Genomic DNA, 27971 nt, shown 5'->3' on the forward strand with positions numbered 1-27971 from the left:
TTGGCAGAAAAATGAGCTGAGAAGGTAGTCTCTTCTAAGAATGAGAAAGCAAGGCCCTTACTAAAATACCTACCTACCTGGGCTCCTCAGTCACTGCCCAGTCAAGATGGCAATGAAACCAAAGGAAAAAGACAAGTGGAAGAAATGTTTTTCATTTCGTGGGTTTTTTTTTTTTCCTACTACTGAGGATTGAACCCAGAGGTGTTCTGCTGCTGAATTATATCTCCAGCCCTTAAAAAAAATTTTTGTTTTTTGTTTTAAGTTTGAGACAGGGTCTTGCTAAGTTGATCAAACTGGCCTCAAATTTGTAATCCTCCTGCCTCAGTCTCCCAAGTATGGGATTACAGGTGTGCACCACCACACCTAGCTAAGAACTATCTATATTGCCAATTCTATAAGGGCTTTAAGGATTCAAAGGAAACACCAATGATGATCCTCAGAGAATTATTGATAAGTCCATTCAAAAGTCCTTCATCTGGTCTCTAAATTTTATGGTGTGGAGGTTAGAATAAAATTACTTATGCCCTCAGTTTTTCTATCTTTCTAGACCGCAGCCTGTTATTCAATGAAAGAAATGATTATAAAATAACCGAGTCCTCAAAATCAACAAAAAGGCAAAGTAGCTGAGTTCTCAGTTATTCTAAAATGTCAACCCTACATATCTTCTTCAGACTATCAGCCCGGGCAATGGAAAAGCTTAGTTTCATTTGCCTGTGCACAAATAAAATCACAGTTTATAGGCTGGGGTTGTGGCTCAGTGGTTGAGTGTTTGCCTAGCACATGTGAGGCACTAGGTTTGATCTCTAGCACCATATTAAAACAACTACTACTAATTTTTTTTAAAAAAAGGTATTGTGTCCATCTACAAATATATGTGTATATAAAATAAAATAAAATCAGTTTATGATTTTATGGGGAGGAGTACTGTGAAAGATGTATTCTACCTATTGTTTTTAGAAAGACAGGAGACTGGGCTGGGGTTGTAGCTCAGTTGATAGAGTGCTTACCTTGCATGCACAAGGCCCTGGGTTCAATCCCCAGCACCACCAAAAAAATAAAATTAAAAAATTTTAAAACCAACAATAAAAAAGGGCTGGGGTTGTGGCTAAGTGAGGCACTGGGTTCAAACCTCAGCACCACATAAAAATGAAATAAAGATATTGTGTCCACCTACAACTAAAAAATAAATTGGGGAAAAAAAAAAGAGGCTGCACAGATCCAACATCCATTTCAAGTTAACTATAAATGTACTCTAACTGCACAGTGGTGCTTCCCTGTATAATTCCACCCACCCCAACTTTAAGCCCTCAGATTTGTCACTAAATTTTAATGTCAAACAGAGAACCTGATGCTGGGTGCAGTGGCACATGCCTATAATCCTAGCAATTTGTTTTTTTTTTTAATTGATGTTTGGAATCATGGATATCACACATATCATTTTATTTATTTATTTATTTTTTAGTTATCGGCAGACACAACATCTTTGTTGGTATGTGGTGCTAAGGATCAAACCTGGGCCGCACGCATGCCAGACGAGCGTGCTACCGCTTGAGCCACATCCCCAGCCCCAATCCTAGCAATTTGGGAGGCTGAGGTGGGAGGATTCCAAGTTCAAGCCTAGCCTCAACAACTTAGCAAGGCCCTGTCTCAAAATAAAAAATAAAAAAGCTGAGGATGTGGCTCAGTGGTATAACACCCCTGGGTTCAGTCCCAGTACCCCCCCCCCAAAAAAAAAAGAGGGGGAGAGAAAGAGAATCCGACCTATGTGATAAACACAAAATATTCTACTTGCTCCTTTCAAGAATAAGGCACTTTCTTTTTTTAATTTTTTTTTAATATTTATTTTTTAGTTCTCGGTGGACACAACATCTTTGTTGGTATGTGGTGCTGAGGATCGAAACCGGGCCGCACGCATGCCAGGCGAGCGCGCTACCGCTTGAGCCACATCCCCAGCCCCTTTTTTAAAAATTTTTTTTTAATATTTATTTTTTAGTTCAAGAATAAGGCACTTTCAATTGAGGATCACAGAAGTAAACAGATATGACAGAAATCTTCTAAATTTGTCAGCACAAGCCAGCTTTTCTGTCCTCAGTTCTCCAGAGTGGTTAACAATGGCAGGTGAACATGGCATGGTCCAGGCCCTCCCAACTCTTAAACTACAGTCTGTAGGTGGATTCTGGATTTGTTAGGAAGCAACCTAGATGCTTCAATAGACGAATGGATAAAAAAAATGTGGCATTTATACACAATGGAGTATTACTCTGCATTAAAAAATGACAAAATCATAGAATTTGGAGGGAAATGGATGGCATTAGAGCAGATTATGCTAAGTGAAGCTAGCTAATCCCTAAAAAACAAATGCCAAATGTCTTCTTTGATATAAGGAGAGTAACTAAGAACAGAGTAGGGAAGAAGAGCATGAGAAGAAGATTAACATTAAACAGGGATGAGAGGTGGGAGGGAAAGGGAGAAAGAAGGGAAATTGCATGGAAATGGAAGGAGACCCTCAGGGTTATACAAAATTACATACAAGAGGAAGTGAGGGGAAAGGGAAAAATAATACAAGGGGGAGAAATGAATTACAGTAGAGGGGGTAGAGAGAGAAGAGGGGAGGGGAGGGGAGGGGGATAGTAGAGGATAGGAAAGGCAGCAGAATACAACAGACATGAGTATGTCAATATGTAAATCAATGGAAGTGTAACTGATGTGATTCTGCAATCTGTATACGGGGTAAAAATGGGAGTTCATAACCCACTTAAATCGAAGTGTGAAATATGATATATCAAGAACTATGTAATGTTTTGAACAACCAATAAAAAAAAGAAAAAAAAAGAAGCAGAAGAGGTGTTACAGTCCCTTCTAGCTCTTGTTCTACAATGTACAAAAGGTGTAAACACTGTGTTACCAAGGAAATCTGGGAGGAGCTCTTCCTATTGTTCTATGGTCGGCTAATAGAAAGAACCAGCAGGCTGAGGGTGGGGTGAAAGTCAGCAGGGTGCTGCTCACATGGCTGTGGGAGGTGACTGGGGAAAGGCCTGTGCACATGATCAGCTCTGAGGGATACCTTTCTCTGAAGAGACTTTCTCCTCACTGAAAAGTCCTTGAGGTTTTTTTAGCGATATCATCCTACCTTCCAAATTATACTCTGCACAGCCACCAGTTACTTTTGTCCAATTATTGTTTTCCACAGTTTGAATTTTTTCTTTAACTATAAAAAGAAATGTTCTTTACCACATCACTCCCAAACCTTTATAGCTCGCTTCTGACTGAGAAAGAAGTCTCTTGACTAGCAAGACCTTCACCACCTGGCTCCAAATTTCTCTGGTTCCTTTTCACTCAATCTTCCTACCCCTACCCCACTGGTGTGCAGAAATATTCAATCTTTTCTAAATTACAATTCCTTGTAAAACTACAAGCCACATGCCCACAATTCCTTGGCCTAGAATGCCCCATCTCTTCTCTGCCTGGATAACTCCTATTTTTATACTCAATGCCCAGGTGAAATAAGTAAGCTGCAGCCTTACAAAACTGCACACAGCACGCCTCCCTTCCCTCCTCAGATGCAACTGCTCTTCCATAGATTTGTAAAGCACTCATATTCACTTTACAGCGTATGATGAGTCTGAGTAACCTCATCTTTGAATCCCTGATTTCTGGTGTATACAGGTTGTTATGGCTTGGATCTGGAATGTTCCCCAATGCTCATGTGTTGAAGGCTTGCTCCCCAGTTCAGCCCTTGGCAGGTGATTGGAACATGGGCTCTAATCTCATCCATCAGTGGATTAATCCATTGATGAATTCATAATTTGATGGCATTATTTGAAGGTGGTAGAAATGTATGAAGGGGGCCTCCTTGGAAGAAGTGAATCATTGTGGGGCATGCCCTGGAAGGGCATATCTTCTCTCCCAGCCCCTTCCTGACATTCTGCTTCCCAGCTGCTGTGAGGTGGCAGTTATGCTCTGCCAAACCCTTATGCTAGGATGTTCTTCACACAAGGTTCAGAAACAGCAGAGTCAGGTGACCATGAACTGAAACCTCTGAAACAATGAGCCAAAAGAGATCCTTCTTCCTTTGTTTTTCTCAGGCATTTTATCACATTCAGGATGAAAAGGTGACTAACACAGAGGTCATTAAGAAAGGCTTGATGGGGGATTGGGACTGTGGCTCAGTGATAGAGTGCTCGCCTAGCACACGGGAGGCCCCAGATTCAATCCTCAGCACCACATAAAAATAAATCAATAAATAAAAGGTACTATATCCAACTACAATTTGAAAAAAAAAAAAAGAAAAAGAAAAGAATGCATTACCAAGCACATACTGAGAGTGTAGCTGCCCTGAATTCACTCGCTGGGGCAGAGATGACACAATAATGAAGCGTCCACTTGCTATACTGTGAAGTTAGAATCCTGTCCAGATAAATACTAGATCTGTGACAAGGGCAAACAAAGAATGTGCTGACTAAAGCTACACAACTAGATGTCACCCTAATGAATAAGTCTGATTTACCAATCTTGGACTGACCACCAGGCATGTCCTCTAAGGAAGCACAGGGTGGAACCTCAGGGAAACAAAGCTCAGGAAGGCACACCTTTGTGTCCCCAGTAGACAACTGTGAGTGGAAAAAAATAGATTTTTTTTTCTTTTGTGATGCTGGGAATAGAACTCAAGGCCTCTTACATGCTAGGTAAGCACTCTTCTACTAAGCCACCCCACCAACCATAAATATCTTTTTTGGGTGGGGAGGGGGTGGCTATTAGGGATTGAACCCAAGGCTGCTTTACTACTGAGCTATATCCTCAGACCTTTTAAATTTTGAGACCAGGTCTCCCTAAGTTGTTGAGACTGACCTCAAACTTGCCATTCTCTTGCCTCAAGTGACTAGAATTACAGGTGTGAATATCTTCTGTTCTTAAAACAGACTTTGAAAATCCATAAAACCAAAAACAAAGGTGACCTTGAAAAGCTAAATGCTGAGAGCAGAGTTTCACTAATAGCACTTAATTACTTATTATAGGCAGTTCTGGTTGACACTGCACCCAAGTGCATCAACATAGTTTATTAGAGAAGGCTAGTTTTGGACAAGGACCACTACCATTGCCAGCCATGCTTACCTTGAGCTCAATCTGACCGCTCATTCACCTTCTAGCTGTATCTCACCTGGGCAGGGTTCATTTCCCAACTTGAAATGCTCCCTTTACCTGAAACACACTTTTCTCTCCACCATTTAGTATCATCCAAGTCTTCCAAAGTCTAAAGCAGATCCCTCAGCCTCTGCGAATCTTTCTGGGTCAGAAGTCTCCTCTCCCCCAGCTGCCTTACCACTCACCTTACAGTACTATCTCCTTCTGCAAACAATTATTTTTTTCCTTACGAATATACATTTTTAAGTTCTCTAAGGAGCTTGCAGCTCCTCAGGAACTACAGGAACTTATTCACAGGCAGACTATGTGCTTAGCAAACTTGAAAATAAAGAAACTACTGGAGCTTCAATTTTTTATTTTTTGTAGAGCTGGGGATTGAATCCAGGGGTGCTCTACACTGAGCTTCATCCTTAACTCTATTTTAATTTTGAGACAGGGTCTCACTAAGTGGTCCAGGCTGGCCTCAAATTATAGGTCCTACCTACCGTGCCTAGATGTCACTTTATAACTAGTCAGGAGACAAGGTGATTGGTAAGCAAGTCGCAGAGCCCAGGGTGTTTCAGGATCCTTTCTTTGGTTCCTAAACAAGTATATACAAATCAGTGATTTTGTTTTTTTGTACTGGGGATTGCACCAAGGGTCACTTTGCCACTGAGTTACATCCCCAGTCCTTTTTATTTTGAGACAGGGTCTCACTAAGTTGCTTGGGGCCTTGCTAAGTTGCTGAGGCAGGCCTGAAACTCGTGATCCTCCTGTCTCAGCCTCCTGAGTCACTGGGATTACAGATATGAGCCACTACACCAGCAAGAACTGGTGATTTTTAACAGTACTGAAGCTGATGTTTAATTGTTTATTAATTTCTTTTACTCTCTCTTTTCCATCCTCACTTTGGAGGGGGGATAAAAAAGGGAAAGTGAGGTATTAATCATTAAAAGAAAAATCAAGTTCGGCATGGTGGTACACACTTGTAATCCCAGTAATTTGAGAGGCAGGAGAACTTCAAGTTCAAGGGCAGCCTTGGCAACTTAGTGAGACCCTATCTCAAAAAGGGCTGGGGATGTTGCTCAGTGGTAAGAGCATATTTGGGTTCAATCCTCAGTTCTTAAAAAATATATATATATCTTTAAGATTCAGTCTTGGGGCTGGAGATGTGGCTCAAGTGGTAGCGCACTCGCCCGGCATGTGTGCGGCCCGGGTTCGATCCTCAGCACCACATACCAACAAAGATGTTATGTCTGCCGAGAACTAAAAAATAAATATTAAAAATTCTCTCTTTCTCTCTCCTCTCTCACTCTCTCTTTAAAAAAAAAAAAAAAAAAGATTCAGTCTTAAACTAGGCGCAGTGGTGCACATCTATAATACCAGCGGCTTGGGAGGCTGAGGCAGGAGGATTGTGAGTTCAAAGCCAGCCTCAGCAATGGTGAGGCACTAAGCAACTCAGTGAGACCCTGTCTCTAAATAAAATACAAAATAGGGCTGGGGATGTGACTCAGTGGGCAAGTGCTCCTGAGTTCAATCCCTGTTCCTGCCCCCCCCCACCAAAAAAAGATTCAGTCATAAGTTAGTAAACAATAAAGGTTAGAATCATTTACATACTTTCACTGTTCTTATCCTGGGGAAACAAGAGAGAAAAACATCAGGAAATTATTAATTTAATTTGCTTGTTTATAAGACTTTCTTGTAAAAACTGGTGTGGTAGCACATGCCTGCAGTCTCAGCAACTCAGGAAGCTGAGGCCAGAGGATTGCAAATACAAGGCAGCCTCAGCAACTTAGCAAGGCCCTAAGCAACTCAGTGAGACTCTGTCTCTAAGTAAAATAGACTGGGGATGTGGCTCAGTAGTTAAGTGCCTCTGGTTTCAATCTCCAGTACCAAAAATAAATAAATATAAAAATAAAAAGGGCTGGGGTGTAGCTCAGTGGTAGAGCACCCTGAGTTCAATCCACAGTAAAACAAACAAACAAACAAAAACCTTATAAAGACATTTTCTGGGGTAGGTATAGTTATACATAGTTACTCATGGAATGATAAGCACACTGCACATGAGTTCCCGAAAAACATCTAAATTTCCAGGATTAAACTGTGGCATTTTCCTTTCTTCTATCACAGGATACACTAAATTTCTTAACTCCTTTAGCTGCTATGGAAATCTCTTAAGAAATAACATTTGAGAGAAGCTCTTGGAGCGGGGAGAGGGGTCTCCACCATAATACTGTAAAGGTTCCACCTTAGCACATCTCCCTGCTGGGGCCCAATCCAGGGAGTAGGTCCAGCAAGGCCCTGCTGAAATTAACCAACCTAAAAGGCCCTCTTTGTCACCCCAGTGAAGTAGAACAAGTCAATTCTATACCAAGTGCTTTGGTCAGGCTATAATGGACTTTTCTTTCCTGCAGTAGATCAGCTGATATCAGCAGGTGGGAGCTCTGCCAAGCCACAACCCGCTGTCTCTGGGGAGCTGGACATCTGAAAGTCACCAATGTGTTCCCACTGCAATAGGCATTCAGATTTTTCATTTGGGTGATTATAGGAGACAACAAAAAAGACAATGGGCTAATAAGAGTTTCCCCCCACTTAACCCAATAGGGAGCTCTCTAGTTTATCTACCAGAGTCCCAGTTCTAGCTGGGCACCTGCCTGTAATCCCAGCAACTGGGGAGGCTGAGGCAAGAGGATTACAAATCGGAGGCCAGCTGTGGCAACTTAGCAAGACCCTGTCTCAAAAAATAAAAGGAACTGGGGATGTAGCTTGGTAATGGAATTCTTTTGGGTTCGATACTGAAAAAAAAAAAAAATCCCAGTTTATTTTGGCTTCTAAAAGAGTAATTTCCAAAGACCACATTGAATACAGGAAAATTTTCATAAATATCACCAAGAATCACTGCCACCCAAAGGTGCTACAATCTCTCTCGCCCACAAAAACTCTCAGTGTTACTGGAATTTCTTGGACTCTGCCTGTGTGCGTCACATTGCTTCCATGACTAAGGCTGCATACTGCAAGAACCCTGCCCATGCCCTGGCAATATGCAGCAATCTAATAAAGCAGACTCTCAGAGAATGTTCTGGGTGGTCCCCAGCTTTATGGGATTAACGCCTTGAAAATACTAGAAAGGAAGAATCTGGGAAATGCATCCTCAAAAAAACAACCTTCAAACTTACCAGCCTATCTGTCTATTCCACTAACTGCCTAAAAACCACAGCTGAGGGACTTCCTAGGAGTGCATTTAAGTGCTTATCTCAAAGCCAATCGTCAACTCTGATTTTGCCAATCAAATCCATGTTCATAGAGAATGAAGGAGGGAAAACAAAGTGCTAACATGTTTTCTATGTTTAAAGACAGTGTCCAGTTTAAGGTAATTGGTGGAAAAATTTATATGTTTGCAAATATTATTAGAGAATATTGAGGATGTAGGCTATTTAGAAATGCTGCAATGCAGCAGTCAAAATCTTAGCTGCCTCATTCAGCAAGCAAAATGACTTGATCTCAAGTGGATAAAACAGGAATTACAACTATGTCCTCTTTTATAATAAATGAAAAGGACTTGTCAGCGTTCTTACAATACTGCCAGATCTCTGGGATGAAACAGAGGGTTCTAAATGTGTAAGTTTAGCTAGAAATTTCTAATTAAATCCAAAGATATAATGTGCCTACAAAATGACTCCTCATATCCAACACAAACTTATTCACATTATGAACTAGAAATGGATGAAACATGAATACTTTTGTCTTCCTGATGAATGCCAATAGACAACTGTTTGAGGCAGCTCTTGGTTCTTAGGGAATTCTAGAGCACTTTCCCCTTAATCTATGGGAGCTATGTGCCACTGTAGGAGCCTGTTCTTTGCAGGAGAGGCAGTGGGTGGGATTCACACTGGGTTAAGCAAAACAAGGGACTGGAGATGCAAACATTTTCAAACCAAAGGTCAAATGCTTTGAATTCTGCAAACTTGGAACCTTCAGTGAGTGGCTTAGGACGCCCTCACATGGATCTCAGACAAGGAGAATTTGGCAATCACAGTTTCTCTGTGGAACCCCAAAAGAAAGGGGATATATATATGAAATGAAGATGAAAAGAGACTCTATTAGGAACAAAGCATTGGCTGAAAGTGCTGGATTTTAAGAGACATTTGGAACACGACAAAATAAAGGCTGATTTTCAGACAGGACATGAGCTGTATTATAATACGGTTTTGTAAGGAAGAGGTTTTTAGGGACTAACCGGATAAATAGATCATCTGGCTCTATGAAAAAACTTATAAACATCACCCCAAGGCAAAAGGTCACGGAAACCATTCATCGGTTTAGTTTTTGTTGCTTAGTCAGAGCTCAAATGTGCAGAACTGACAATACCTTTTCCCCATGGCTTACAAAGCCAGCCTATTACTAAATTGTAGATTTGCAAAGCAAGAGAACTACATACCGGGATGTGGAAGGGCTCCCCCGAGAACAAACCACCAAAAAATCAGTTAGCATCCATAAAACTAAATACCAGTTGATTCTTGGATTAACAAATTAACTCAAAACCAGCTTAGCTGCAGATTTTAGTGGCAGATCTGATGGTAAGCAGAGAAATAAAAAAATACATAAAATAAGACTTTTAACACCATGAATAAAAGCAAGTATTTTTGCTTAAAACAACATTCCAATCACGATCATGGATCTGCATGTCAGCCTTCACATCAATTAATTCAAGTTGTTAGCGCAATTCTGCAGAGGTGAGCAGGGACTTAGCTTTAAGAAAGCAAAAGATTCATACTGCATTGCATCAAAATCCAGAAATGCAGAGCAATGATGAGAAAACTTACTTCAGAATGCTTCCCAAATACTATCTTGCTGCTACTTACCTTTTAACCTGTAAAATTCAGATGAAAGGTATTTAAGTGCATCATATTTTTACTAAGATTCAAAGTAGAAAAAGGTGATTATGTGGCCTATTTTGTAAATCTCATTTAAATCGATGGTCTGATTTATAAAAAAGTCTGCCTTGGATTTATCATCTATAATCACTAGAAATTTCTGAAGTTTTATTTCTCATTTTAAGATATCAAGATAATAATTTCAAGTTTCCCCCCCTTTTGGAAAAAATCCAATTTTACCAAACATCTCAAAACTATACAAATAAAACAAATATACAGAAAGCTTTCTTTTTAGAAATGCAAAATGCAAGCTCCATTTCATTATAGGGATTGTGGCAGAAGAAAGAAGTCAATGGAAAAGGAAACAAACCCAAGTTAATATCTGACAAATTTGAAAGATATGACTTATACTACATGTTCTCAGATCATAATTTCCCCAAATATCTAGAATAATCTCTTTAGTTCCTTGGTTCTTAAGAACCAAGCAGCCATCAATTAAAAAAAAAAAATCAGCAAAAACTACATGCATGCAAACACCAGGATGGCAATAAGAAGTAGATTCATGCCATAAAGAGAAAGAGAGGAAGGTGAAAAAGATGGGAGGCTTTGGAAATTTATGTATATTAAGACTTCTGATCATGTAACACCAAAAACCCAAACCAACCCTAACCAATCTGTTTAACAGAAAGGTCATGCAGGCAGGGTTTTTTCTCCTCTCTTTGGATCATTCAACCTTTCTGACACAGATGTGTCTTCACTGCAAGCCAGGCAAAACCAAAAAGGCAACACATTTTCTGCATGCTGGTCAAATACCTGGACTCTGCGTTTACGAAACGATGACAACATGATGGAGGAATGTGCAGTCTAAAGTGGAGGGGGAAGAGCAAGATAACAAGCTTCTAAGGGCAAACAGACTAGACTCATTTCAAAACGAAGAAAACAGAACTGTTAAAACATATGCATACAAGTGAAAAGTCAAATTTCAGCTATTTTCCCAGCATGTTCTCTTTGATGTTCTCCATACAGCATCTAAATTTCACTAGGGATTTAAAAAGTGGAAAGAGAACCAAGGTTCCCAGGTCTTGGCTGTTGCTATCATCTAGATGTGCTGTCTTGGCCAAATCATATCCTCTTTGGGGCCTCAGTTTCCCCAATTGTCAAAATAATAATACTGGATATTCCTTTTTTTTTTTTCCCAGTACTTGGGATCATATCCAAGGACTCACAAATACCAGGTAAGCGCTCTACCACTGAGCTACAACCCCAGTCTGGTCTGAACATACTTTTAAAACTAAACATGCCATCCCCCATCCACGTTCTGATAAACTGAGAATTCCTGGACTAGATGATTTCTAATTCCCCTTCCATTCACAATAAAAGAGTAATATTTCATTAAATTATCAGAACAAGACAGAACTCAAGCTACAAAGATCTACTGGGCCTAGCTTACAGATTCACATCCTTTACAAAAACTATTTCCTGTTTAAAACTGGTTCAAAAGGAATATGTAAAAGAACTGGACAGGAGGTGATGGTTCCCTGAACAGCAGCTCCAGTGAACTGGCCTTAAGTGATCAGCTATGCAGACCTCCTCTGCATTCCTGGGGTCAGCATTTGCCACCAGAGTGTTGCATTCTTCTACAGTAAGGCTGCAGCTGATGTCCTGAAGCAGATGTGGGTGCATAACTAGTGGAGTTCTCACATAGCCCAAGGAGGATTGATTACAAAGGCAGGCTGCCCTCTGACCCTCTGTCCTCAGTGCAAGTTCAGCAATGACAGGAGGTGGAGGACTATTTCTGTGGTCCACTTCTCAGGATCTGCAGTGGCCCCACCCTTTGGCATGAAGTCAGGGAAGGAAAAGAAGAGAAAATTCTACTCAGGGGACCAAGAGATATTCTTAAGACAACTCTCCCCTTCTAAACCTGTTCATTAGATTGCTTGACAGGCTTATATCTGGGGCCTGCGACATATCAGATTTCTCCAATTAGATTACCACAAAACACACTGCCAAGGCCAAAATCATATCAGAGAATAAGTTACCAAGCTGGTGGTTTACTATAAGAACTGCTTTCATGCTCTGCAGTACAGGGCAAATTCTCCTTTCCATTCTCTCCACTTAGGTCCCTGGGCAACAGTTAACACACTTTGAGGGGTCCTTTGAGTAATTATTGGCCCAGTTACTAAAAAAAGCTTATTGTTAATTTCCTGCAGAGGCCTTTTACTGTAGCACACACTGCCACCACCACCGCCCTCCCGGCACATTTTTAAAACTTTGACTTCAACTTGACCTTTCAAAATCTAAGACATTAGCTGCAATGAAAAGGAAAAATAAATGACTAGTTTCAGGAATGCGAACTGTGGCTTAATGGCTTCATACAGCTGACTGTTCCTGCTGCTGTTCCTAAGATTTTGTTTCTTGCCTGCAAGACACCCCCACCCTTCCATCTTTGATACATTCTGTTTTACTTAAGTCCAATTGCTATGACGACGCAATTTCTCATTATGAAAATACTTCATATGGTCTCTCTTCCTATTCTTCCCCGACAGCCATGATGAACACTGAACAAAGGACCTAAATATTTTAGGATCTATTATATAAACGAGACCTGACAAGGTGGTGGAGCTGTTCAAGAATCATCCTAATCCAGCTTTCTGAGTTATTCATGCCTTTCATTTAAAATATACTGAAGTCTTAACTTTAAGAAGCCCCTTATTTATAACATTTTATTCCAATATCTAAGAAAGATTTTTAAAAGCCCTTTTCTTTGGGAAGCTTCTAATCAAATTCGCTGGGCTGCTTCCAAACAAAAAGAATGGCATGGTTGTAGAATTTTTTGAAAATATACTCAAATAATACCCTGCCCTCGACGTGAAAGACCCAGTCTCCCCCCCCCCCCACAAAAGCTATTAAGTTATCTGACTTGGGTCTCATGCCAAGCAAGCGCAGCTTCTACCTACTATTTACAAGAAGATCACAATTGGGGATGAAAGAAACGCTTATTACGAGGAAAGAAAAGGAGCCGGCCCATCTCCGACCTTCTCGGGCTAGAGAGAGGGCAGACAGTCTCGCTGCAGGAAAGGACCGAAGTCGAGGAGCCCCTGGCTCTGTGCGCAGGGCTCTTCCTCCTTCGAGGGGCGGCCGGCACTGCCTGCGTTGACTTGGGAAAGTGGGCTGCACCCGTCGCTCCCAACCAGGCAGGGGACCGGGGGTGGCGAGGGTGCGCCGGGCAGGGGAGAGGAGAAGGCGGAGAGCAGACGGAGCTCCCACCCACCTGCCGCGGCCGGCTGCAGGGTGGGGCCCCGCGGCCTCGCGCCCCCTCCCCCCGTCAAAGACTTGCCGGCGCCACGGCCCGGCCCGCAGCTCCTCCGCAGCCCTCGCGCCACAAGGGCGGTGGCGGCGGCTCGTCCGGCGGCAGGGACGCCGAAGGGGCGGCGAGGCCTGCCCGGCTCACCTGTCCGCGCGCCGGCACCGCCCCGCCCCGCCCGGGGGCTGCGGGCCCAGCCCTGGGGTCGGCTGACCAGGACCCCGCTCCCGCCCCGAGCTGGCCCGCGGCCCCTCTCACCGGCTCCTGTGAGGGCCGTGGGTGCCCGGGCTGAGGGGTGCTGAGGGACCGACGCGCTTCCGCGGCCTTCGCTCTGCGCTGTTCGCTCCGCAGCGGGTAGTGGCTGCGACGCGCGCGCCCCGCCTCTTTTATACGCAGTCACGCGCGTTCCCGCGTCGAGCGGGCGCGAGTGTGGGGGAAGCGGCCTGGCACAGAAGAAGGCCGGGGGAGCGCGCCGGAGACTCGAAGAGGGCGGAGCTCCAGCGGGCTACTTGCCCGACCGCTCCGCGGAAAGGGCCGAGCACGCGCGGAAGGGGCCGAAGCGGCCGTCGCAGAGGGGGCAGCGGAAGGATGGGGAAATAGGGCGCGCGCAAGGGGTGGGGGTGATGGTGCAGTAGAATCACTGCCTCCGCCCTGGCGGCGCAACCGCCCTTCCTGCAGCTTGGATCCTCCAATCCTGCCCCTCCCCGCCCGCCCTGCAGAGAATCTGCACCGCACCCCTTCGCCCCTGGGAGCCCTTCCAGGACTGCGGCGAAGGGCGGGGCAGAGGCCATAGCTGCAGTCTGGATAGGGATGCTGCGCGCCCTGGCTGGAAAAACACCCTGTTCCTATGGGGGTGAGATCACCCGAATGCTCCTCTTCCTGCCCATTTTCCCAAGAGGAGGCTGGCGCTGGGGACCCAAGTCAGCCTGCTATGGTGGGAGCTGGAGTCAAGAAAACGATGATTTGGGACTCTGGGTTTGAGGAGGATGTAAGAAAAAAGGTCAAATCTGGATCAGAAAAAAAAAAAAAATAGACTAATTCGGGCCATAGTCTGTCCTTAAAGGATTTGGATAATTAATAATTTATTTAAAAAGCTTTTGCTTTCTCGCCTGTCACCAGTGGCATAGTGTGCATCAGTCGTGTTTCATAAACAGGACATTAAGGTTCCTTTTCCCACAATTGAACTATCCTTGTGTATCAGGCACTAAGCTAAACATTTCATGTGTTACCTTTTAATTTTTTAAAACTTTGCAATAATTTAACGAGGTAGATATTATTTCCCCATTGTACAAATGCACACCCTGTCATTGAGACTAGGTCTCTTGCTCCAGGTCAGGCAGCTAGTGAGCAGAAAAGCTAGGGGTTGAACATATGTCGTTGGAACTACTGCCTTCAGGTACAAAAGGGAGACATTGTGATGCAGGTGAATGCTGGGGTTGTGAGAAGAGAAAAATAAGATTTCTGCAATTTCTGTTCTTTATCATACTAGCGGTTTGAAGGCCTGGCTCTAAACTCTGTAGTCAGAAGCCCTCCTTTAGAAAGTCCTTTCCCTACCCCCATTTCAGGGACAGCTGGGCAGGCCACAGTCATTGGGAATAACACCCAGCTCATTCCTGTGCAGTCAGGCAGACAGGGAACTCTGTAGCTCAGGAGGGCCTCAGCCTCCTGGTTACCAAGTGGCCCTCCTCTTTAAATAAATATAAAGGCACTGGGCATTGCACCAGAATCTGGGACCAGGCCAGCCCTGTGCTTCCTGGTCTTCTGCAGTTTGGCTGCTTTTCTTGGGCCTGGGATCTGCAACCTGGTTTCTAAAAATGCCTTGGCTGTGGCCATGATAAAAAATAGGAAAAATTGCCCTATTCCCACTCCACTGGAGTGCAGAGAAAAGAAAAGGAGTGGCCACACCCCAGAAGCAGCTCTATAGAATCTGAAGGAAAAGCATAGGAACTGAGAGGCATTTCCTGCAATCTTCAATGCAGAGAAAACAGGGTTGGGTAACTCTTTCAGGGCGTGAGCATTTCTGAAAACAGCTGATGGCGTCCATAGCCTCTTCTCCAGTCAGCTGCAGCAAAATTTTTAATCAGATGCTCAGCTTTGGTTACAAAATGGCTAACACAGTCAGCTCTCCAAAATTTCTAAGACTTTCTGCTCCAGCAAAGGGTGGGCTCAGAAGTGTAGGCTGTTCTTTTCAATCACCCTGGCCCCATAGTGAAATGGGGGTTTTACTGCTTCTACCAGATGTAAAACAAATTGGAGACCCAAGAGACAGCTCTGTTCTGATATAGAAACTAAAATCTTATTTGTCAACCCTTTTTCAGATCTGAGCCATGGCCAAGAAACAATATCCCCACTCACTCACCCACCCCAGTCTGCATTTGGCACTGGAAGTGAGATATTTCAAAAGTCATGATTTTCATGTGTTCTATTGTCTGACTCCCTCCCTCGAACTAATTTCAGCAGATGCCTTACACTCTGCTAGGTGTAGGGACAGGAACAGGATAAAGCAGATAATGGCCTTCTTTGTTTTCTAAAAGAAATTCAGGAAACACACACACACACACACACACACACACAGGACAGTGTGACAACTCTACAAGCAGTCACTCCATGTTCTCAGTCACATCTCTCCCTGCCTCCTGAGAAGCAGAGGGTAGGAATGGATTCTATACTCCTTCTGTTTCTAGCAGTCTGCTGAAGCCTTGATAAGTAGCCTAAGCTTAAACATCTCAGCAGTCCCAACACCTTCTCAAGTTGTTCAAGAGGTCAACTGTTTGGAAGTGCACTGATTGTAATGATGTTTTCACATGCTCCAGCCACGTATTTCTCTTAAGAGAAATACCCCCCACCTCCACCCCCTTCTCATCTCCCAGAGTTCAAAAGTAAGCACTTGAGCTATTTTTCCTCCCTGTAAAGAAAGGAACTGATTGGGAAAAGCCATGCTGGCAAGGGGACTGCATCTCTTCCCAGATGACATTCTGCAGTGTCAGACCTTGCCAGCAATAGCACACTTCTTCTAAAGACAGTGACTGGATAAACTTTGAAGACATTATGCTAAGTGAAATAAGCCAGACACCAAAATACAAATATTATATTTTTCTGCTTATAGAAGATCCCTGAATTGTCAGACTCATAAAAACAAAGTGGTTAAAATAGTGGTTATGAAGGGTTGAGGGGAGGAAGGAATGAGGAGTACAATTTCCATCTGGATGATGAGAAAGTTCTAGACAATGATGGTTAAATAACATTGTGATAGTACTTAATGTCATAGAACTGTAGACTTAAGAATGGTTAAACTTTTGCTCAGTTCAGTGATGCACAGGTGTAGTTTCAGCTACATGAGAGGCTGAGGCAGGAGGATTAGAAGTTTGAAGCCAAGCTGGGCAACTTTGCAAGATTCTGTCTCAAAATAAGAAGGACTGAGGATGTGGTTCAGTGGTAGAGTACCCCTGGGGATCAATCCCTGGACTGCAAAACAAGAACAAAAAAACAAACACAAGTAATTGTTTCTGAGATCAAGGACTTCAAAGAAGAGGCCTGATTACTGCTGGAAGTTTGGCCTCATCAGGTTGACTTGCTTAAAAGACTCCAGATGACAGCAGAAGGGTGAGCTCCCCTTCCCCCTGCCTAACTACTGTCCTAGCCCAGTCCCTGTTATGTCACCTCTGGATCCTGGTAAGACTGCATATTAAGCTGGAACAGTCTCCATTCCTCCTGTTCATCTTTTTTTTTTTTTTTTAGTTGTAGATGGACACAATATCTTTTTTTTTTTTAAAGGATTGAAGATGGGGGTTCATCACTCTTTTTTTTTAAGAGAGAGTGAGAGAGGAGAGAGACAGAGAGAGAGAGAGAGAGAGAGAGAGAGAGAGTTTTTAATATTTATTTATTTATTTATTTAGTTCTCGGCGGACACAACATCTTTGTTGGTATGTGGTGCTGAGGATTGAACCCGGGCCGCACGCATGCCAGGCGAGCGCGCTACCGCCTGAGCCACATCCCCAGCCCATGGACACAATATCTTTATGTATTTATTTTTATGTGGTGCTGAGGAGCGAACCCAGGCCCTCACGTGTGTGAGGCAAGTGCTCTACCACTGAGCTACAACCCCAGCCCCATCCTGTTCATCTTAAGCATATTGTTAGAATTAGTTTCACAAACCATGTCAAACCTTCTCAGAAAACTTTAATAACTTCCCATTGCCTACAAAATAGCCCAACGATTTATTTATTTATTTAAACATGCTACCTTTGTCTTTCTTTTTTTTTAGAGAGAGTGAGAGAGGAGAGAGAGAGAGAGAATTTTTTAATATTTATTTTTTAGTTCTCGGTGGACACAACATCTTTGTTGGTATGTGGCGCTGAGGATCGAACCCGGGCCGCATGCATGCCAGGCGAGCGCGCTACCGCTTGAGCCACATCCCCAGCCCAAAGTCAAGAAATTAATATTGACAAAATACTACTATCTAATACATAGACCTTATGCAAGTTTTGCAAACTGCCCAATGGGTTTTCTTTATTCTTTTATTTATTTATTTATTTTGTTCAGGCTGGGCGGTAACTTGTGATTCTCCTGCCTCAGCTTCCCGAGTTGCTAGAATAACAGATGTATGCCACCATGTTCTGCTCTAATATTCTTTATAGCCAAAAAGCAAATGTGCAGAAAAATCCTTTTCTCTGGTCCAGGTTCTAATACAGGATCATATTCTGCATTTAGCGTAAACATCCTGAGAAAGCTAAAACAAACAAAAAATGTTTCTAGAATACATAAACTTGTATAAACTGGTATTTTTTAAAAATGGAGCCTGGCTGTTACCTAGAAGATAAACTTCTGTATAATGAGTGTCTTTGTAAATGCATCACACAGCTGGAAGGCTACAGCTCTCATCTGTTTGCTATAAATCCACAGGAAATCCACTATCCGGAATTCATTAGGTAGAACAAAGAAAAGGGAAGGGAATGGCTGTGTGTGATAAGGACCTGTAAGAAGCTCTATGGACTATAATCCCAGTGACATAGGAGGCTGAGGCAGGAGGATTACAAATTTGAGGATAGTCTGAGCGATTTAGCAGGACCCTGTCTCAACATATATTTTTTTTCACAATACCTTTGTTTTATTTATTGATTTTTATGTGGTGCCGAGGATCAAACCCAGAGCCTCGCATGTGCTAGGCTAGTGCTCTACTCCTGAGCCACAACCCCAGCCTTTAAAAATTTTAAAAGGGGGCTAAAATATTGCCTGTCTAGCATGCTCAAGGCCCTGGTGTTCAATACCCAGTGCCACACACACACACACCAAAAGAAGCTCTACAGTTCTTATTTTTGGTTATCCTGGGCCTGAGATGTCACTAATCGCATCACTGCTACCATCATAGCAAGTTTGAGATGGAGGGCAAAGCTCTAAATACATGGGTGGGAAACCCCCAGAGCAACTCCATTCTTCTCTACAATGGACGTGTGGAGTTTCTGTCTTACTGGAATTTTTAATGCATCATCACATTTGCTCAAAGATAATATAGGACAATGATATGACAAAAATGTGGGCACTCAGCCTGAGAAACGAGGTCAAGTTGGAAAAAAGCCAGCAGACAAGTACTTGAGTTAAAAAAAAAGCAAATGCAGCTCCTGGCATTCTATGGTAAGGAATCTGATGCTTCCGCCTATTTGGAGCTGTATCAGTCCACTGTTGATCATGATCTCTGAGGCGACATTATCAGTGGACATCAAAACCCTGGCCTCCCAATGCTCTCCTTTCTTGGTTTACCTTTGAGAATACATCAGGAATACTGATACCGACTGACATATGCAAAACTGCTAACCACGTCTAGAGGAAGAATATTAAAACACTATGAGGGCTGGGGTTGTGCTTGCCTTACATGTGTGGGGCACTGGGATCGATCCTCGCCACCACATAAATAAAATAAACCTACTGTGTCCATCTACGACTACACATTAAAAAAAAAATCACTACGAGAAGCCAGGTGCAGTAGTGCATACCTCTAATCCCAGGAGCACGAGAGGCTGAGGCAGGAGGATCCCAAGTTCAAAGCCAGCCTCAGCAAAAGCAAGGCACTAAGCAACTCAATGAGACCCTGTCTCTAATAAAATACAAACTAGGGCGGGGGAAGTGGCTCAGTGCCCCTGAGATCAATCCTTGGTACCCCCCTCAAAAAAAAGTTACTATGAGACACCTTAATATCATCTTGTCCATTGAGAGTTTTTTTGTTTGTTTTAAACATTTATTTTTTTGTTGTAATTGGATACAATACCTTTTTAAAAAATAATTTATTTTTATGTGGCGCTGAGGATCGAACCCAGGGCCTCACATGTGCCAGGGGAGCGCTCTACCGCTGAGCCACAACCTCAGCCTCTGTTTGTTTTTTGGTGCTAGGGACTGAACCCAGGACTTCACACGATATACTCTACTACTGAGCTATATCCCCAGTCCCCAGTGATTTTTCATATTCAATTTTTCCCCCTTTTTATTTTTTTTAAAGAGAGAGTGAGAGAGGAGAGAGAGAGAATTTTTTAAATATTTATTTATTTTTTTTAGTTCTCGGCGGACACACATCTTTGTTGGTATGTGGTGCTGAGGATCGAACCCGGGCCGCATGCATGCCAGGCGAGCGCGCTACCGCTTGAGCCACATCCCCAGCCCAATTTTTCCCCCTTTTAAAAAAAATGTTTTACTTATTTATTTATTGGTATTGGGGAATGATCCTGGGGCACTTAACCTCTGAGCCATATCCCCAGCCCTTCTTATTGTTTTAGACAGGGTCTTGCTAAGTTGCTGAGACTGGCTTTAAACTTGTGATCCTCCTACCTCAGCTTCCTGCGTCACTGGGATTTCAAAAGTCTGTGCAACCGTGCCCAGCTCTATCTCTTTTAAAAAAAAAGGTGAAACAGCTGGAAGCAGTGGCACATGTCTGATCCTAGTGACTCAGGAGGCTGAGGCAGGAGGATCCAAATTTCAAGGCCAGCCTCAGCAACTTAGCAAGACCCTGTATCAAAATAAAATATAAAAAGGGCTGGGACATGCCTCAGTGGTTAAGCACCCTTGGGTTCAATCCTCAGTACCACACACACACACACACAAAAAGGCAAAAGAGGAAGAAATACATATCATTCCATACGTAGATTCGTGTACTACAAGAACACAATTCCTCTAATGATTTATACAACTCAAAGTGCAGGAAATTGATTATATTAAATCAACTATATATCAGCAATGGATATTAAAAAAAACTTTATTACTTATTTTTTGGCACTGTAGTCAGGATTCATAGAATGGGTCACTTCAAGCTACTTGGGTACCAGTGAATACATATGCCCACAAAGCACTCAGCGTAGAGGGACAGATCTTTGGCTGCTGCCTCTGCAGTATAATAGAGAATGAGTCTTTCCATAAAACAAATTGCAATTTTTATCTGAACATTCAAATTCTGGATTTTTGCAGTGGCTTCAGTCGGCAAATTAATCATCATTCATTAATTAGAACATGAAAAAAATTATAATTCCTCCCAAATGTCTTTATTTAACTACACATCACTCGTCTCCTCTGCATTTAGAAATGCTTCACAAGCTGAGAAAGGCAAAACCATCATAACCCAGACATGCATGTAAGGATTTGGCTTTAACCATTTAATGATACTTTGAATGGTATCTTTCGAATCTCTTTCTGGGAATTTGTCTGAACAGGGGTGGGGAAGGGGTGAGATGGTGGGCTCAGACTAGTTCAGAGTAAAATGGCTAATGTATCACCAACTTTCTGAAAGACACTCAGAGACAAAGGAAATAAAGGATGAGACCAAGTATTAAACACCTCTGCTCACAAATTTTACAAAAAACAGAAAAGCCAGCTCTATTTAATCCAGCATGAGGATGCCTTAATGAGTTACCAAACCTGTAAAGGAATTACCAAGATTTTGTAAAAATCTTCTCTCCTAGTCACATGGTCAAATATGTAAAAACACACACTGACAAATTTCTAAATTTAACATGACTTCTTCCAAAAACAACTATCTTCAGTTGCTTTATTCTTGCCTCTTCACAATATAGTGGTGATGTTGGGTGATGGGAGTAACATCAGGAACGCCAGAAGGAGGAAGTCAGAAAGCCCTTGGGGACAGGAATCTCCTTGCGTTGCAAACATTTCTGGTCAGGGAAAGAAAAAAGAGAATGAGTTAAGACAAAAAGAGAATGAGTGTGTATTACTGGGGATTGAACCCAGGGGTGCTCAACCATTGAGTTACACCTCAGTCCTTTATATTTTAATTTTCACTTTGAGACAAGGTCTCGCCAGGTTGCCGAGGCCATCTTTGAACTTGTGATCCTCCTGCCTCAGCCTCCTGAGTGGAATTACAGGTGTATGCTTCCATACCTGGCTCAGAATGAGTTTCTAATAACACTGTATCTTATGCTTTACAGTTAGAAGAAATTTGGAGGGACAAACAGCAAGTTTAAGTCCTATGGAAGAGTAGACAAAGGAAAAAGCCCATAAGTAAGACTGATGGTTCTGTGTAAGACTAGAACAAATGAAGTGCTGTTATTATGCCTGTTCCATCCTTGTCCCTACAGTGTGGCTTCATCTGTCACCATCACTGTTTTCCCAACGGGGCTCCTAGAAGCTCAAAATCAGTGGATTACTTTAGTATACCTACTATGGAGTTTCAAATTATTTGTGAAAATTTACCTCTTAAAACTTCTTGGCAGTTGGAAATAGGGGTAGAGTCCAACTGAAAGTATAGTCTCTTCTTGTGGAGAAAAGTGACCACATTTACCAGTTTCCCAAACCCAAGATAGAGAAAGGAAATTTGGTCAATAAGCAAAACTTGTATTGATGAAGTCAGGCATGGTGGCCACACCTGTAATTTCAGCTACCTGGGAAATGAGGCAGGAGGATTGCAATTTTCAAGGCCAGCTTTGTCTCCAAATAAAAAAATATGGGGTTGGGATGAAGCTCAGTGACAAAGCATCTGCCTTGCATTTATAAAGCCCTGGGTTAGAACCCCAGTTCCACAAAAGTAAAGAAAAAAAAAACTCCACCAAATAAAAAATACAGGGCTGGGGATATAGTTAAGTGATACAATACCCCTGAGTTCCATCCACAGTATCAGCAAAAAAAAAAAAAAAAAAAAAGTATTAGTGAGAGAAGATTCATTATATATTTTATTCATCTCTTAGGGTGGCTGCTTCACAGGCAGCATGAAGAATGACATGCAGGAAGAAGATGAAATGGCAGCCCCAGTCCAGAGAGAGGCAAGTGGGAACCATTAACAAACAGCAGGACTGGGATGATCTAGAGGAGGAGGCTGCCATCAGGGTTTGGAGGTGCAGGACTTGTCAGGCTCAAGTGAGTCTCAGGTCAACAGTTTGAGATATATTAGGCTGAGGGCATCTTACCTCCAAGAACTGCTTAAGGCGTATGAAAGAACCCATCTGTCCTGAGCTTGTGATGGCTTCAATTCTACAGGGAGAAAAAGGAGATCTGTGAACCCCCCATGATACACACCTCTTTTGGAGGGTGTGTATCAGCACACTACTGATCTGGAGTACAGTGTGACCCACTGACTCACAGGGCTGGCTAATAAGCTAAGGGTACTGCTGCTCTTCCAAATGATCTCAACCTTTTCAAGCCAGAGAAAAAGGAGAAGAGAGCACACTCCTTTCCAGGGTCTTTGTGATCAGGGCTTTGCCATTAGTTACCCCATCTGATTTAATGAGGGGACTTAACCTCTTGGCTTAACTCATGGCTACATATAATCACCATCCTAGATTATCTGGGGGACCCTGGGAAAGAACATTTTTTTTTTTTTTAAGAGACAGTGAGAGAGAGGGGGACAGAGAGAGAGAGAATTTTAACATTTATTTATTCTTAGTTCTCGGCAGACACAACATCTTTGTTTGTATGTGGTGCTGAGGATCGGACCTGGGCCGCACGCACGCTAGGCGAGCCCGCTACCGCTTGAGCCACATTGCCAGCCCCGGAAAGAACAATTTTTAAAAATGCCAGATATCTTACTCTAAGACTTTCCTAATTGTGTTTCATTTAATCAACAATATTTTAGTTTTTTTTTTTTTAATATTTATTTCTTAGTTTTTTGGTGGACACAACATCTTTGTTTGTACGTGGTGCTGAGGATTGAACCCGGGCCGCATGCATGCCAGGCAAGCACGCTACCGCTTGAGCCACATCCCCAGCCCCGAATCAACAATATTTTAAAAAGACTCTCGTTTAGAGTTCAAAAGTATTTATTCAAATATAAAAGAGAAGTATAGGGGACTGGGGTTGTGGCTCAGTGGTAGAGCACTTGCCTAGCACACATGAGGCACTGGATTGGATCCTCAGCATCACATAAAAATAAATAAATAAAATAAAGGTATTATGTCCATCTATAACTAAAAAATTTAAGCAAAAAAAAAAAAATAACAGAGATGTACAGGAGTAAAAAGATGTGATCCTTAACACAGGCTTTTTTCCTCCCATATTTTTTTAGTCATCCATGGACTTTTATTTATTTATTTGTTTGTTTATTTAACTTTTCAGTTGTTGACAGACCTTTATTTTATTCATTTATTTACACTCGGTACTGAGAATTGAACCCAGTGTCTCACATATGCAAGGCAAGTGCTCTACCACTGAGCCACAACCCCAGCCCCTATTTTATTTATTTATATATGGTGCTGAGAATTGAATCCAGTGCCTCACACATGCCAAGCAAGTCCTCTACCACTGAACCACCTCCCCAGCCCTTAACACAGGCTTTAAAAAATTTTTTTCAGTGCTGGGTTGGAATCCAGGGCCTTGTGCAAGCTAGGCAAGTGCTCTACCACTGGCTACACCCCTAGCATTTTTAATTTCAGTGAAAAATAGCATGTAATAGCACTCCAGGGTCTCTATACCTGGTTCACTACTGTTACTAACTAAATCCCAGTTGCCTGCTCAATAAGCCTGATACCTTGGGAAATAATCCTCCTTGATGAGTAGTATCATCTTCCAGAACTGGACTTGGTACTGCTTCATGAGGGCATTCCCACACACCTAACAGAAAAGACAAGAACCATGAGGGCAGGGAGGAAAATCCACTCCCAGGACAGATCCACAAAGTGGGATCAGCCTTTGCCTTTCACACCTGTCAAAACATATCAGCCATACTACTGAGCTAGCTAACGAGGGAATAAATGGAAAGAAACCACTCTTCTACCACAAGCATTTCTCTATATATAGCAATACACAGACTGTCAGATCTTAGTGAACAATTCTTCTTTTACTCTACCAAACCCAAGTCATTCTGAAGGTCTGGCACCCTCCCAACCCTAGTAAGAAGCAAATAGGGGATACTACTTGTGTTCTCAAAGATTCAGGCTCACTGTTAGTGTATGTGACTCCAGGAACTAAAAGGCAACTAGGAACTACTAGCATTACTGGTGAAATGGCCCCAGACCTGTTATGGCATGTTCCCTAAGCATTCTTTTTTTGTTGTTGTTACTGGAAATTGAACTCAGGGGCACTCAACCACTAAGCCGCATCCCTAGCCCTATTTTGTATTTTATTTAGACAGGGTCTCACTGAGTTGCTTAGCGCCTCACCACTATTGAGGCTGGCTTTGAACTCGCGATCTTCCTGCTTCAGCCTCCCAAGCCATTGAGATTACAGGCGTGCGCCACTGCGCCCGGCCCTTAAGCATTCTTTAAGAAGTATCTACTTTCCGTGGAAACCCTTGCTGTCACCCTACTGTGGTGACATGCTACAAGGCAGAAATAACACAAGCTAAACAAACTAGTTTTAAATGTGGTGGTCCCTTAGAGGCAGGCAGAACTGTATATAGCCTTCTAGATAGGGAAGATACCTGACCCAAGCTGGGTATGGTATTTTCTCTCCTGGAAGTAAGGAATCTCAGAACAGTGAAATATTGGTACCAAAACATTGAGTGATCATGCTGAGATGAGTGACAGCCAGGATTGCCACCTCCCCTACTACATGCAGAGAAACTGGCAATGTTAGCCATCAGAGCAAGAGTGAGGCAGCTTGCAGAGACAGTGGTTATGAAAGTCATATGGTGCCACAGAGAGACTATCCTGGTGCCTGGTGATATTCCAGTGCCTTGGTTCCATGCTCTAAAGAGATTCAATTGCATGTCCTACCTTGGTTGTGGGAGTCACTTCTATATCACTAAAACTAATGCTATTTTTTAACTTAAGCTAGGATGCACCATTTTCTTATTTTGGTAATGGAAAAAAAACATCTACACAGAGAAGGCAAGTACAATGCTTAGAAAAAGTGAAAGCCAGAGCTTTCTTGTGGTTTGGAAAAAACATCTGCAACACTGGTGTAATAAATACTGTTCACCTCCAGGCTCATTTCTACACTGCTTACCCATCCTTGTCACTCAATGTCCTGAGACCACCTCAACCACTGGCTTTCTCTTGTGTGATATCTAAATTACGTACCTCCAAGAAGTCAAAGAGGAGAGTGGCTGTCACATCTGACAGAGGTTCCATGTTTAAGATCTGGGCCAACCAGCGCCAGCCATGATTTAAGCCATGAGGGTGAATCTATGAGGAGAGAAGTTTTACCTGATTTGATCTCATTTTATTCAGAGATCTAAACTCTCCATGTTATTCAGCTACTACCAAGTAGACATGAACACCAAGATCATTTCGCCCAGGAACATGCCACAAGGCGGAAATAACACAGGCTAAACAGACTCTTGTTTTTTTTTGTTTTTTTTTTTTTGGTGCTGGGGATCGAACTCAGGGCCTTGTGCTTACAAGGCAAGCACTCTATCACCTGAGCTTTTTCCCCAGCCTCAAACTCTGGTTTTAAATATTCTAATCAACGTGTACACTCTCACACCTTCTTTACAGGATCCTTTGACACATACGACAATTTCAGTTTCAGAGATTCCATAGGCCAATACTTACAGTATTAACCTTTTTTTTTTTTTTGCGGGGGGGGGGGGGAGCATAACCAGGGATTGAACTCAAGGGCACTCAACCATTGAGCCACATCCCTAGCCTTATTTTGTATATTATTTAGAGACAGAGTCTCACTGAGTTGCTTAGTGCCTCGCTGTTGCTAAGGCTGGCTTTGAACTTGTGATCCTCCTGCCTCAACCTTCCCTGCCACTGGGATTACAGGCACGCTCCACCAGTCCCAGCTTAAAACTTTTTTTTTTTTTTTTTTTTAGATGGAATCTTGCTATGATGCCCAGGCTGGCTTTACACACATAATCCTACCTCAGCCTTCGTATTACTGGGATTATAGATATGCACCAATATGTATGGCTGTTATTGACATTCTATTTTTCTTGGTACCTTTAGCTTAGAACCTAGACACAGCAATAAAAACTTCTTGGATTCAATCAACTTCTATTTTTTCGAAGTCTATTAACTTCTCTACCTCTCTACCTGTACTCCTTGAGAAAAAAATGAGCTGAGAGGTCAAAGTCCAGAACCCCGCCATGGCTCTGTCACTGACAGATATGAATCCCTCCAGCTTTGTATGCTTCCATTGCCTATCTGTGAGGTAAGCAATGGGACCTAGATAGATTCCAAGGCCCCAACCAGGGGTAAGATGACAACTTCTTGCTCATCCCTCTAATAAAAAAGCATAGGGCTCAGTGGTACAGTGCTTGCTTAGCATGCACGATTCCCTGAGTTCAATCCCGAATACCTTCTAAATCTAATGATTGACTTATAATAGCCTCTCTTCTGGTCTATGAAGCCAGATGCAATGGTGCACCTCTTGGAAAACATGCTGGAGGATCACACATTTTAGGCTAGCCTGAGAAACTTAGCAGAACACTGTCGCAAAAAGATAAAGTAAAAATGGTTGAAAAATATATCGCTCAGTGCTTGCCTAGTATGTGTAAGGCCCTGGGTTCAATCCTTAGTAAAGCAAAAAAACCAAAACAACAACAAAAACCTGTGAAGCTACCAGACACTTTCCCTCATTGTTTCACTGGAGTGATTCGGAAGGAAGGCTGCTATGGTTTGGAAGTGTCTCCCAAAGGCCTGTGTGTTAAAGGCTTGGTCACCAGCCTGTGGCACTATTGCAAGATGATGGAACCTTAAAGAGACAGAGCCTAGCTGAAGGAGGTCAGCCACTGGGATGTGCCCTTGAGGGAGATTTTGGGACCTCATCCCTGCCTGTCTCTTTTGCTTCCCAGCTGCTGTGGATGGGCAGCTTTACTCTACCACATACTCCTGCTGTGAAGTATTGCCTCACCACAGGCCCAAGAACAATGGAGCCAGCTGAACAGACTGAAACCTACGAAACCATGAGCCAAAATGAACCCTTCCTCCTTGTAAGCTGTTTCTCAGGTATTTTGCTGCAATAACAGAAACCTGACACCAAGGGAAATGTTTGCTGTGGGTGGAATCACCAACATGGACCCTCATCCAACCTCTCATTACTGGCAGTTAGCCTTTTCTACCCACTTCTTGTTGGTTTCCATACGGCCACCGGAGCTGGATGATGGCAGCATAGAGACGAATCATCCCAGACATGCGTTTTAGAAAGTTGTCCTGCTGTTCCACCTTGGAATCCTTCACTTGGTAGCCGAGCATCCTACATGGAAAGAGAAAAACTCAATGTGACAAGGCCACAATAAGGGTAACAAAACAGAGATTACTTTTCATGGCTAAAAGTAATAATATTGTTATGTTTAACATTAT

The 27971-nt window shown here is 42.8% G+C and overlaps 2 protein-coding genes across 9 annotated transcripts in view; both read right to left on the reverse strand.

The window, feature by feature from the left end:
• Positions 1 to 13712, reverse strand: part of SPTAN1 (spectrin alpha, non-erythrocytic 1) — a 72779-nt gene extending 59067 nt beyond the window's left edge. For all 8 annotated transcript variants that reach the window (XM_081278931.1, XM_081278930.1, XM_081278926.1 and 5 more), the window contains exon 1: positions 13558 to 13712. The gene's annotated coding sequence lies outside the window, so the exon portion shown is untranslated. The remainder of the gene's footprint in view (positions 1 to 13557) is intronic.
• A 6131-nt stretch (positions 13713 to 19843) lies between these two features.
• GLE1 (GLE1 RNA export mediator) overlaps positions 19844 to 27971 on the reverse strand; it is a 32896-nt gene continuing 24768 nt past the window's right edge. The window contains exons 12-16 of the mRNA XM_081279079.1: positions 27738 to 27864; positions 25743 to 25847; positions 24251 to 24333; positions 22695 to 22758; positions 19844 to 21446 (exon numbers count right to left, since the gene is read on the reverse strand). Of these exons, the coding sequence (XP_081135205.1) occupies positions 21378 to 21446; positions 22695 to 22758; positions 24251 to 24333; positions 25743 to 25847; positions 27738 to 27864 (448 nt within the window). The 3' untranslated portion in view covers positions 19844 to 21377. The remainder of the gene's footprint in view (positions 21447 to 22694; positions 22759 to 24250; positions 24334 to 25742; positions 25848 to 27737; positions 27865 to 27971) is intronic.

This window comes from Spermophilus citellus, assembly GCF_964194105.1.
Source record: "Spermophilus citellus genome assembly, chromosome: 2".
Classification (NCBI taxonomy): Eukaryota; Metazoa; Chordata; class Mammalia; order Rodentia; family Sciuridae; genus Spermophilus; species Spermophilus citellus.